Below are 13,160 nucleotides of genomic sequence, written 5' to 3'. Positions count from 1 at the left end.
TGCTACAGGTACAGAGACGAGTATATCCTTACATGCCCCTTAATCCTGCATCCTAGTCTTAAAATTGTGTGTCACCACGTCTAGCTTCTGGCTGCTGGGGTTAAAGGTGTGTACCTGGCTTCTATGGCTTGTGGCTGACTTTGCTTTCTGAATTCTCAGGCATCCTTTTGTAACTTGTAAATAACTACTAAGATATGTAGTAGCATCTTTCCTTGTCAATGAAATGTGTTAGTGACCCCACCCTTCAAGGGTGGCCTCAGGTTGGGACATGATTCCAAGGTAGAGAAGTGTGGGGTGGGCACTCTCTCATGGGTGGCAGAGATCATCGAAAGAGCACAGACTGCATCTTCTGTAACAGTCATGCTGTGGTGGGTGTTTACTATTTTCTATGTAAGCTGTTCCTCCCAAAACAACTATTTTTCATTTATCTTGGGTCTAGTGACCTCATTAGTACCCCAACTTCAAAATGGAACCACCAATGGGGGGCATGAATTTACATGTAAAACCTAACAAAAATTTTAAAAGGGATTCTAAACAAAAGAACAGTGTCAAGCGCATATTCTTGGCAGCAGCATTTTCTCAGGTGGACTCTGTTTGCAAGAGACAAGCAGAGGCTCTCACAACACAGCTCTTTTAAGAGGCCCTGCTACCAAACCATTATGGTGTATGTGAGTTACTGGTGGAAGCAGTGACCACATCTCCAAGCCACACAGCATGCTGCATGGCAGATTTAGCTTTTACACATACAGACAAAAAAGGTTTAATAGTTGTGGCAGTGAGCACAGCTCCCAGTGTTGGCAAGAAATGTACCGGTGGCCATGAAAAAAGACAGCAGCTAAAACATCCACTTTAATTTAAACATGCTGTTTAGCAGATAAAAGGTTTGTGGTCAGGAAAAGATAGAGACATACAGTAAAGACAGATTCAGATAAAGAAAAATCTCTCAGGGCTTTACAACTTGTTTAAAAATATACAAAGGCTTGAGAAAGAAAAAGATAAAGATAAAGGATAAGGAAAAAGGATAAAGTCTTGTAATGAGAGATTCTTTGTCCAGGCTGGTTCTGCTGAACTTCATCCCCAAATGAACACAGAGACATTATATTAGTTATAAAATTGTTGGACAATTTTATAGGACACTGTATTGGCTATCTCAGTCTTAACTATTAACCCATTTCTATTAATCTTAGTATTTCCACATGGTCTTACCTTACTGGAGGAGTATATGGACTTTTACTGTTTGGTGGCCAACATGCCTTCTCTTCTGGCTTGTCCTCTCTGCTAACCTGTCCCAGAATTCTCTTCATCCTAGTCCCACCTATCTTCCTGCCTCATTGGTCAGACAGTGTTTTATTCACTAGCCAATAAGAGAAACATGTATATAGAAGGGCATTACCCTATCAACTCCTTTGTCTGTCTAAATACAATAAAGGGTTTTACCTTTAACATAGTAAAATATATACCAAAACAGTTATCAAATAGGAACTACAGTTAATAATATTTTGTTCATTTACAGTTGGCAAAATTTAAAGAAAATAATCTATCATCTATCCTTTCTTTGTGAGTCTAAACTTCCTTATGTTACGTATCATTATCATAAAGAAGGAAAACCATAACCATAACTATCTGTCTCAACTCCATCAAAGACCACAGAAAGTTAATATAAAAACTCTACAGTTGACAAGAACATCTCACTGGCAGGACAGTCATTTAAGTTCTTCTGTGATGTTGGAGCATCTGTCTTCAGTCCACTGGCCACATGTATCTAGAAGACCCACGTTCCAGGAGCCCCTTCACATCATGAACACTTACTAAGCAATAAAGAGATGTGGTTAAAGGAGACCCCAGCGGTACCCAGATGGAGAGAAGCTCTGAGGACCATGTTGTCCTAATCAGGCTTCCTGCTGCTGTGACAAACTCCATGGCAAAGGTAATTTGGGGTGGAAGAGGCTCGTTCCAGCTCACAGGTCCACATCACAGTCACCACTGAGGGAAGTCAGGGCAGGAATTCAAGCTTGGCACCAGGAGCTGAGGCAGAGGCCATGGAGGGGTGCGGCTGCTGGCTTGCTCCTCATGGCCTGCTCAGCCTGTTTGCATACATAGCTCTCAGTACCACCTGACCAGCCAAACAATGCACACAATGTGCTGGCCCCTCCCACATCAATCACCCATCAAGAATATGCCCCATAGGCTTGCCACTGGCCAATCGATTGGGGGCGCCGGATGATCGCTGACCCTCAGGGCTTCTAGCAGAGCTGAGCTGAGCTGAGCTCAGGGCTTCAAAAAGAAACCCTGTCCAAAAAGAAAGATAGGAAGGAATGAGGTATTTCTCCAAATCAGTCGAGACTATGAATTGTTGAGAACTGTCATTCCTTAAACATTCTCTACAAGAGTGGTTTGGAATTTTCATTTCCTAGTATTTCCTAGTACACCATTGCTCACACTTGAAATATAGCTCTTATGTTTGTCCACTAGGCGGTCTTTCAAGCTCTTAGGGTTTATTTCCTGAAAGTGATCACAAGGTACTGTTTGCTGACCCATCTTTTGCAACCCAGCTTAATCATTTTACAGGTTTCTTTGGAAATAAATGAGCTAGATAGTTGACTAATAAGGGCAGAATCCCTTTCAATGATATGTATAAAAGAAATACTGTTAGTGAAATAGTGTATGAAATTCTTCTTTCCACTCCCTTTTCTTTTAACAAGTTCAGTATTAAAGTTTTGTCAAATAAAACCCTACTAATTAAAGTAGGGTATACCATTGCCCTACTAATTAAAGTAGGGTATACCAAAAACTCTGACTTATAGTACTATGTTTAAATATCCCTTCTTCTTCATCATCATCATCAAAAAACATTATCATTATTATTACTATAAACAGCATCTCATGTTGCACAGGCTGGTCTCAGATTCACTATGTGGGTCAAGATGACCTATGATTTCTGGTCCTCCTTCCTCTACCTCCTGAGTGCTGTGATATCAGGGGTACACTATTGCACCTGATATTCGTGAGGGACTGGGCCTCCAACCTTGGCCTGAGCATGTTAATCAGGTCCTCTACCAACTAAAATACACCTCCATCTCCAGGACATCTCTTCTGTTAACTTGAAATGCAATATATATCACATACTAATGTACAAATGATTATTAACAAAAGGAAAATATAAATAAAATTTTCTAATTCACATAAAATATTAAATAAGTTGAATTAAGGTAGTACCCTTTGTGTCATTTTTTTTTAAATTATAAAGGAGTTATGAAAATCAGCTGTAGAAAGGTGTAGTTGCACATGCTTCTAATCTCAGCACTCTGGAAGCAGAAGAAGGTGGATCTCTGTGGGTTCGAGGCCAGCCTGGTCTGCAGTGAGCTCCAGGACTGCATTAGCTGCATGCAGGGACACTGTATCCAAAAAACCAAAAAATGATTTAAAAAAGAAGAAAATAAGCTGTCATGGGAAATGCTGTTCATCTCTGTTCATGTTGAGCTCTTGTCTTAAACTATTGAAATTTTCCTGAAAATCATGAACATTTAAAATAAAATGTTCTATGATGAATGGAATGCAAATTTTGGAAGAGTGACAAATGCATTCATAGACACACATTTCCTCTTAAGGACTATGTGACTGATTGACCAGGGAATCACATGCGCATCTCTGCTAGGTTTCCAGGCAGTTAAAACCTTTTCTCCATCTAATTCTCTAGACTGGCATGGACCATGGGATCTAGTCCTTGGACAGCCTCTATAGACCTAAGTTATCATTGATTATAACAAGTATCTGCTACTTCTATAGGTCAGGCTTGTTTTATCTATCTATCTATGTATCTATCTATCTACCCATCCATCTATCTCCATGTCTATCTCTACCATTTATTTATTGGGTTTTTCAAGGAAGCGCTTCTCGTGTAGCCCTGGATGTCTTGGAACTTACTCTCTAGATCATTCTGGCCTAGAACTCACAGAGATCCACCTGTGTCTGCCTACTGCGTGCTTCAATTCTAGACCTGGCCAAATTCATTCAAAAGTCATCCATTTAAAATGAAATCCAAGTAAGTCTCCTGTCAACCTTAGACACAAATGGAACTTGCCAGAATCAAGTTTGAAGGTAGCAGGATGTCAGAGCAAAGGACCTGGCTGAGAGAAGACAGCCAGAGGCAGAGACTCCTCGCTCCCCGCAACGAGCCTTCCCCCACATTGGCAAGCACCCAGGCCCTTGCTTTTATTTGAATTAAATAAATAAGTCCCTGGGTCTAAGTTGATGTTAAACACTCCGGTCTTTATTACTGGACATGACAGGATGTTAATCATATTTTATGTTCATTAAAACACCCTCATGTGCCCATTTCTGATTTTAGCTTTCTCACTTGAAGATCTTTTTCTCTGACATTAATAATTAACCAGAGAACTAATTTACCCAAAATCATCAAACTCTGTTTACTTAAAAGCAAAGTAGCTACAAGAAGGTCATGCCCATGGGTGAATGCCATTTCCAGCCATGGGCATTTGGTGGACACTTTGCTTTTTAATTTTCCTGGACAACACCTGGGGACAGGAACAAATGTAAGTAAAACAAGCCATCTTCATTTTCCTAGTCCTCAGTCGTGGGGAGTGAAAGGGAAATTTATGGCTGTGTTTATTTAACCATAACTGTCCCCCCTGAAATAATAAAAAGATAGTCTCATCTGCTCATGAGAGAGCTGAGGACACATCTGGATTTGGGGAGCAGCTAATACACTGCTTCTGTAGTCGGCAACGTCCAACGAAGATAGTCAATTATTTTGGCATTCATCACCAACTTGTACTTGACACTTAGTTTGTAATTTTCTTATTCTACGTACAGTGAAGTCAGAGTAACTCCAATAGGGTAGTCTTATATAACCAAATGCTAATAATCAAAATTTTATTTTAATTAGTGATGCATAAGATTAGTTACAGTGGGTCATGAAGCATTCCCACTAAGGGATAAAATTTAAAACTATGGTTAGAACTACTTCTATATTCATAAGCCAATTTGTCATAATTTTATCGCTACCAAAATCTTGTCCTTTTTAATAGTGCTCAAATATCTTCGCATTGGAATTTAACTGAAAATCACCTCACTGAAATATTCTTTTTCTTTTCTTCTTTATACCATGAGGTTTCACTATGCTGTCTGGGCCGGTCTCAAATCACGTGTCCACATGAGACTCTGCCTTCAGCTCCCTGGCTAACCGGTGCTATAGGCCTTGGCTAATGTGCAGAGCCTGCTCAGTCCACATGCGATGGCAAGTCCAGACAGGAGAAGTGAGGGGTCCAGGGTCACACTGCTAGGGAGACAGGATTTCACTGTAGTCTCCTGCTCAGCACTTCACTTCCTCCCTGACAGTGTCAGAACTGTAGAAATATAAATGCCAGGAAACGTGGACTAATGGGTAAGCCTGCCACACAGTTCTACCCTCAGACTTCATTACAAGGTCACAGTCATCCATGAGTACTGCCATCTATTTTTATGTATTCCTTTTTGACAGACAAGCAACTGAAGCTCAGGGAAAGGTAGATTAATCACCAGAACCTGGACCCTCATGATCCGTGTCCATGGGTTCTACTCAGAAGCAAATAAAGAATGCTTGCACTCAACCCAGCTCCCTCCCCCGTTGCATGGGATCCCTTGGTCTGTGGGATGTTGTGATTATCCACATTCGAGGTATGAGGATGACATTCCTTAGTTGACTCCCTGAAACCAGCATCGACTCAACTGACCAGATGTGCTTTAATAAGTGTCGAGTCATTTTCAGTCTAAGAAAGATGACAAACCAGCCAACTGTTACGACACCTACCTTGTAATAGGTTCTGAGGGTGGGAGAAGACTGTTCCTAGGGACTGCATTCTAGTCGAAGAAGCAGATAATGACTGAGTGAATGAATAAATCAATGAATGAGTGAGCCAATGACAGAATGAAGGAGCCAATGAAAGATCAAAATATGCAAGGATAGAATGGATGAGCCATGGAAAGAATGGATGAATAAGGACAGGCAGTTCCAGTAGCATGAAGAAAACAGGAGAGTACAGAAACCAAAGGTCACATTTAAGGCTCTGGACAGAAAGGCTCTCTGATAAAGGTGATGTGCAGATAGAGCCTGCAGGAAATGAGGGGACGCCATACAGATGTCAGCAGAAAAATAGTAACAACCCAAGCAATATGCTTCTCTGTGCAAGCCCAATGACCAGGAATTCTGAGTGAGGAAAAATACACAAGATTAAATTTCTTCCCATGAGCAGACTGCATGATTGATACATCCATATGGACCAAAGTTTATGTGAAGGGAAGTTCCACAGTAAGCTTTTAAAAACTATGTGTTTATTTTTGTCTGGGTGCAGGGAGGCATACATATCACACTGAAGACATGGGCAGGTCAAAGGGAACCTACTAAGAATCAATTCCTCCCTCCCTCTATGCAGGTTTCTGGGAACAAACTCAGGCCATTAATCTTGATGGCTTTTTATCTCTTATCTGTTGTTTAGGCTTAATTATAACCTGTCGCTTCCTGGAAAACGTACGCTTTCCAGAATAATAAATTTTGACTTTCAAAATATCATTTTAATTTGAAATGTATTTAAGTACAGGATATCTCTGTGCAACCTTGGCTGTCCTGAAACTCACTCTGTAGACCAGGCTGGCCTCCAACTCAGGGAAACACCTGTCTCTGCTTCCTCAGTGCTGGGCTTAAAGGCTTATGATACCACTGCCTGTCTTAAAACAGGTTTTTAAAATTGACCTGGAATGAAGGAAAAAATATCAGATGTGTGAGAAAACCTGCAATGGTAGTGGGCCTTTTCTTTTCCCGTTTTAACAGCTATGTTATTTCAACACCGAAAGTCTTCCAGGTCGGAGCATCTGAAAATGTTGTAATTCAAGCCCATGGCTACACCGAAGCATTTGATGCGACAATCTCTTTAAGAAGTTATCCTGACAAAAATAGGACCTACTCTTCAGGCTATGTTAATTTATCTCCAGAAAATAAATTCCAAAATTCGGCAGTGTTAACAGTATGTATTTATTTATCTTTTTCTTCATGTATTTTTGGTAAACTTTGCAAAGCTTGAACACTGGTAAAATTAGAGTTGTTAATATTGTTCCACAGATGTGTGGTGATGAGATGGTTAACAGTCATTAATGTAGAAGGAAACTTCTGTCCCACCCTGTCCCTCAACTATTTAGTCCTTAACAAACACACAGAGGCTTATGTCAACTGCAAACTGTTGGGCCTATTGCTCAGGCTTCTTACTACCAAGCTCTTACAACTTAAATTAACCCGTAATTCTTATCTATGTTTGGCTACATGGCTTGGTACCTTTTCTCAGTAAGACATTCTCATCTTGCTTCCTCTGTGCATGGCTGGCAACTAGACTCTGCCTTTCTTCTTCTCAGATTTCTCCTAGTCTGGAAGCCCAGCCTAAAATTCATGCTTGGGTACTGGCCAATCAGCATGTTATTAAATCAATATGAGTGACACATCCTTACAGCGAACAAGAACATTATCCCACATCAGTTAGTGATGAGTGAAACACAAAACACTGAATAGAATAGTTATGTTTGTTCTTGTGAACAAAGTGTGCCCATGCCCACTTTTTTATTTTATGGAATAGTATGGTCAGCACAGGGTCCGCTGTAACTACATCTGGGGTTGGGTATTTTTAGTAAGGTTATTACTGTTTCAATCTCATTGGCTTATTATAGATTGGTTCAACCTGTGCACGTTCTCTTAATTTAATTTTCATAGGTCATATATTTCAAGAAATTTATCTGTGTCTTATTTTCAAATGTATTGGAATATAGTTTTCAAAACTTATGCTAACAAGTTGCTGAGTTTTTTAAAACACTGTGGTAATGCCTCTATGTTTATCTCTAGTTTTAGTTTGTCATCAATCTATATGTATCTATCTATCATCTATCTATCTACCTTTCATCTATCTATCTATATCTATGTATCATCTGTCATATCCCTTTCCATCTATATGTCATCTTCCCATCATCTATTTACCATCTATCATACATCTTTACATAATCTCTCTGTCTATATATCTACCTATAATCATCATCAACATCATCGTCATCGTCATCATCATCTAGCTACCACAGCTAACTTGTCTAAGAGCTTTTGCATCTTTTTTCATCTTTAAGAACAATTTAATTTCAATTATATGAATGTGCTTTTGGGAGTGAATGGGTGAGACATGACTTGGGTACCCAGGGAGATCAGAAGTGTCAGATCCCCGGGGCTGGAGTTGTAGATGGATTCAACTGAGAAACATTACTTGGAATCAATTATAACAAAACACAGAAATTATTTTATTAATGATCTTGAGAATAAATTTCTAATTTCTGTAAAGAACCATTTCTCAAGTGCTTGGTTTATGAAAATTTAAAGTTCATTTCTCCAAACTCTTATTTTCTCTGGCCACTCTATTACGAGGCATGGTAGCCACTAGCCACATTTGTCTTTAAATTCAATCAACTAAATGTAACTGGTGTAATACTTGAGTTCCTCATGGGCACTAGCCATGTGTTAGGACTGCATAGTTACAAGACATGTCTGTCACCACAGGAAACCTCACTGAGCTACTTTTGTTGGTCATCTCAGGAGCCTGAGGACCATGGAGGAATCATAAACATTGATACACATGAACTTAATTTTATGTTAACACTACAAAGTATATTTGCCAATTAAGTGTGTTGTCTCAGTCTTGTCCTTGAATCCACTTTTTCAAATGAATTTTCCACAATTAATGAATACTGTTTTTGTTTTCAATAATCCTGACTGCAGTTTCCCCTCTCTCCACTCCTCCTGTTTCTCCACCACCACAGCTGCCTTCCATTTCCCCAGATCCACTCCTGCTCCATTTCTCTTCAGGAAAGGGCAGGCCTCCCAGGATATCCACTGGGCATGGCATAGCGAGATGGGATAACACTTGGCCTGAACCCCCATTTTAATGTTGTGCAAGGCAAACCAGTAGGAGGAAAAGGGTCCCAAGAGCCTGTGAAAGAGTCAGAGACACCCCCACTCCCACAGCCATGGTAGAAGCTATAGTATTGTTTTATGTAGATAAACAACTCAAAGACATCTATAACTAATCACAGCACAGAAAATCAATAGTTTGTTTTTTACTGTTTCCAAACTTTTGTAATAACCTCAATGCAGTTGATTTTAGTGTTCAAGTTTATCCCTGTTTCTGAACCCTAAATTTTCATGGAAATATACTTTCCTTTTATTATCTGTGTTACTATATGCAATCCTCATATCATTGAATATAAAGATGATGGTAATGGCACACACAAAGTTGAATGTGTGTCTATGATGTGGGCACAGAGGCTTGTGGTGTGATGAGAAGAACAGAGAAAACAATGCATCCAGAAGCTGATAAAGCAAAGGTTTCTTACAAGTTTCTATAATAGTAATTCTGTGAAATATGTCTCAAATGGCACCAAAAAGATTTCTGAATGCTTAGTGCTAAAATTTTTTATGACACAGACTATGAAGGGTATTTGGCAGCCTAAATTATTTTTTTTCCTGTTTGGTCTTAGTATATTTGTTTGGCTGATTATGTTTATGAGACAAATTTGTACCTTGTAGTCCTAGATAGACTTGAAACACAAGATCCTTCTGCCTCAGCTTCTATAGTGCTGTACTGTAGAAGTATTTATTATTATGATTACTATTAATTGCTGTTTTCAAGACAAGGCTGGGAAAAGGAACAACCTAGAGAGGGTGAGATGTTACCATCTGCTTAGATAGAGAGTCATCACCAGAACGGTTGATCTGACTCCAACAAGATGGTTTGGCATAGCAGATGCTAATCTTAGTCTGCAAGGATATTCTAATAGCTTTGGCTGTCCTGGAACTAGCTCTGTAGATCTTGAACTCACAGAGTCTGGACATCCTCTGCCTCCCAAATGCATGGATTCAGGGTGTGCACCACTACAAGTGGCTCATTATTATCTTTTAAAATCCATGTGTATGGGTACTTTTGCCTGCATGTATGTCTGGGTACCATTGTGTGCAATAACTACAGAGGACAGAAGAGGGCCTAGGATCCCTGGATCTGGAGTCAGAAGTGGTTTCAGCTGCCATGTGGGTGATGAGAATTCAACCTTTGTCTACTGGGAGATCTACCAGTGCTCTTAACTACTGAGCCATCTCTCCAGCCCAGTGCACCTCTTTGAAAATGATGCAATGCACAAGCTCAGTTTTAGTCTTATGAGATTAGAGTGTTTGCTTTTTTCTTTCAGTATCAGCATGCATTAAGACTCTACATTCACAGTTTCCCATCGTGGTGTTTCTTTGTTGTTTTACAGGTTCAGACCAAACAGTTGGGTGAAGCACAAAGCTCATATTCATATGTGTATTTGGAAGTTGTGTCGAACATTTTTCAAAATCAGAAAAAAATGCCAGTCCTCCATGACAATGGCTCTCTCTTCATCCACGCTGACAAGCCTGTCTACACACCACAGCAGCCCGGTAGAGTATCTGGTACTTCTTTTTTTTTTAATTATGAAGCTGTTGGCCTTGCTTGTCTCTTACTGGCTAGCTCTAACTTAAGTAATTACACCATAATTGTTAATCTAAGTATTTCTCTTACCAGAGAATAATTCCGGGATCCTACCCATGGCGTTACATCTCGAACTCTCTTGTGTTTCTCCTTCCCAGAGTTCTCCTGGACTCCTAGTCCCTCCTATCTAGGTTTCCTATAGGCTCAACAGTACTTTATTGACAAATGCACAGGACTTCCCCCAACATCTCCTCTTTTCTGTTTAAACAAAAAGAAAGGTCTTAACTTTGACATAGTCAAATCATATATAACAGAACAGTTATCAAGTAAGAATACAGTTACAATATTTTGTCTATCAACATTTAGCAAGATATATCTGGTACTTCTTTCAGGGGAGAATGGTGCAAACATGTGGAACTTATAACATCTGAAATTGAGTGGAGACCCATTTCCACTTTACTCAAGAGAAACTTGAATCCTAACGACATTTATATGCTCAAATAGCATTTTCATTTTACTTTATAAAGGAATTGCTAAATAAATAACATACCCAATGATTACTTTATCTGCCCTGCTAGAGAATATAGTCATCAAAAATACAGAAGACATAATTGAAAATACCATTTTGGCCCTGAGAAATGATATCTTAAACCGTGTTATAAAACATTCTTGGATTCAGTAGCTTGTCCCAAAGTTGGAAAAATAAATCCAAATGAAGAGGATTAGGAATCTGACAGATATTGCTGTTGCTCACAGAGATGCCTAGATGCTGATGGCCAAGGTTAGCCACCTAAGAACATGTATGTGAAGCAGTGTTTCACAATTACCGTTTTACTGTGGAGGGGGATGGCAGGAAAGACACTGTGATGGAGGAAACCTTATATTCCCCCAAAGAAAAGACAATCAGACACAGAAATCAGGTCAGCATTGCTTGTGAAACCTCTGTCTTCTCACCTGTCCAACACGGGCATGTGTTGGGAGGAGGCTGAGATGTTTCATTGATGGTTTTCATCATATTCGGGAAAGGACTCATAGAAGAAGCAGAATTGGCATGCTTTGTTTGTTTTAACCTTGTGTACAGTAGAGAACTTCTACTTTTGGCCGACATTGGTGATGTCCACAGTGAGGTGGAACAGGACGGTGTGGTCATCATCCCATTTGGCAGGATCACCTGTTACACTGTCTTAGAAAGAAAGACCTAGGCAGGGTGAGGATGTTGCCACCAGCTTAGACAGATTCATTGCCACAAATGCTGATCTGACTCCAACAAGATGACTTGGTACAGGAGATGGTAATCTCTGTTTGTGAAGTTATTCTAAAAGTCCTTTATCCTATTGGTGTATTTAATGCGAAGATACTTGAAGGATTATAGCTTAAGCATCTTTGACTAAAAGCTCAAGTCTCCCAGACTCTCTAGGATGAAGGACCTTAGAATGTTGTCCAGAGTCTTTCAGTCTGTGTAGCCCGTGTCCCGCCCTCTCCCCAGCTCCCTTTCCTACTGTACCCCACAGCCGACCATGGACTGCAGTCATCCTGACCTCAGTCCAGGTCTCTTCCCACCACTCTCATCCATATGGAGGTGGGCACCACGTGCTGTTTCCTCTGCACAGTGCATTTCTCTCCTTTCCTTTGCCTCAGGACCTCCTGCTGGTCCCCCTGTACTCAGGGATCCCTACAGACCCTGTAGTCACGGCTTGCACTGCCACCCTCTCACATTTCCACACAGTCTTTCTGTCTCCTCTCCTTTCGTCAGGGCCAGGCATAGAACTCCAGGGTCTTCCTGCATCCCAGGCAAGGGCTGCATCACTGAGATAGGACCTCAGACCTCTCTTGTCCTCTCAAAGCCAAGGGAGTGTCCTTACAGCACGCATTCTCCTGGGAACTTACTTAAGTGTATTCTTTCTCTCCTACAGAACACTACAAGGCTTCGGTGTGTGATTATTTCACCACTCTTATTTGGTGGTCTACCACAATGAAGACATTTCAATATAGTCTTGGCTTCAATATACACATTTTACTGATCTTGCCTCAGATACTCTAAGATTAACATTGTAAGCTAACTAAAGATAAGTTTTAACACTCTAAAAAAAAGCCACTGAAATCAATGATAGCATGAACATTTGTTGCTTCTTTTGTGCTGAGTCATCTGGAGACTGTTCTCTTTTTTTCTGTGAGTCTTATTGGGAGGCCTCGTTAATTTTCTCGAATTACGAATGATGTTCAAATGTCAAGCTATCTCAGAACAGGGAAGAGGAAATAGACAAGACCACAGTTTGTACCTTCAGAGTCACAGCACCCTCCCTGTCCACGTGCAGCACCCTCCCTGTCCACATGCAGCGCCCTCCCTGTCCACGTGCAGTGCCCTCCCTGTCCACGTGCAGCGCCCTCCCTGTCCACGTGCAGCACCATCCCTGTCCACGTGCAGTGTCCTTCCTGTCCACGTGCAGTGTTCTTCCTGTCCACGTGCAGCACACTCCCTGTCCACATGCAGCACCCTCCCTGTCCATGTGCTGCACCATCCCTGAATACTTGATATTGTTGAAATCCAACCTGCTTTAGATATCTTCAATCTGTAAAAATATAAAGCAGATTTGTGTGTGTATGTGTGTGTAAGTGGAATTAGACTGCTCTGCTTTAAGT

At 40.6% G+C, this 13,160-nt stretch overlaps 1 protein-coding gene across 1 annotated transcript; it reads left to right on the top strand.

The window, feature by feature from the left end:
- Nucleotides 1-4,488: 4,488 nt before the first annotated feature.
- LOC121136043 (complement C5-like) lies at nt 4,489-11,722 on the top strand. The gene is made up of 4 exons (XM_040735584.1): nt 4,489-4,553; nt 6,827-7,019; nt 10,327-10,501; nt 11,547-11,722. Exons 1-4 carry the CDS (start codon nt 4,489-4,491, stop codon nt 11,720-11,722), a joined length of 609 nt encoding a protein of 202 aa, XP_040591518.1.
- Nucleotides 11,723-13,160: the final 1,438 nt, after the last annotated feature.

The sequence above is a fragment of the Mesocricetus auratus genome, unplaced genomic scaffold (genome assembly GCF_017639785.1).
Source record: "Mesocricetus auratus isolate SY011 unplaced genomic scaffold, BCM_Maur_2.0 Super-Scaffold_100047, whole genome shotgun sequence".
NCBI classification, from domain to species: Eukaryota; Metazoa; Chordata; class Mammalia; order Rodentia; family Cricetidae; genus Mesocricetus; species Mesocricetus auratus.
The sequence above is the reverse complement of the archived record's forward strand: the minus strand, read 5'-3'. Positions and strand labels throughout refer to the sequence as shown.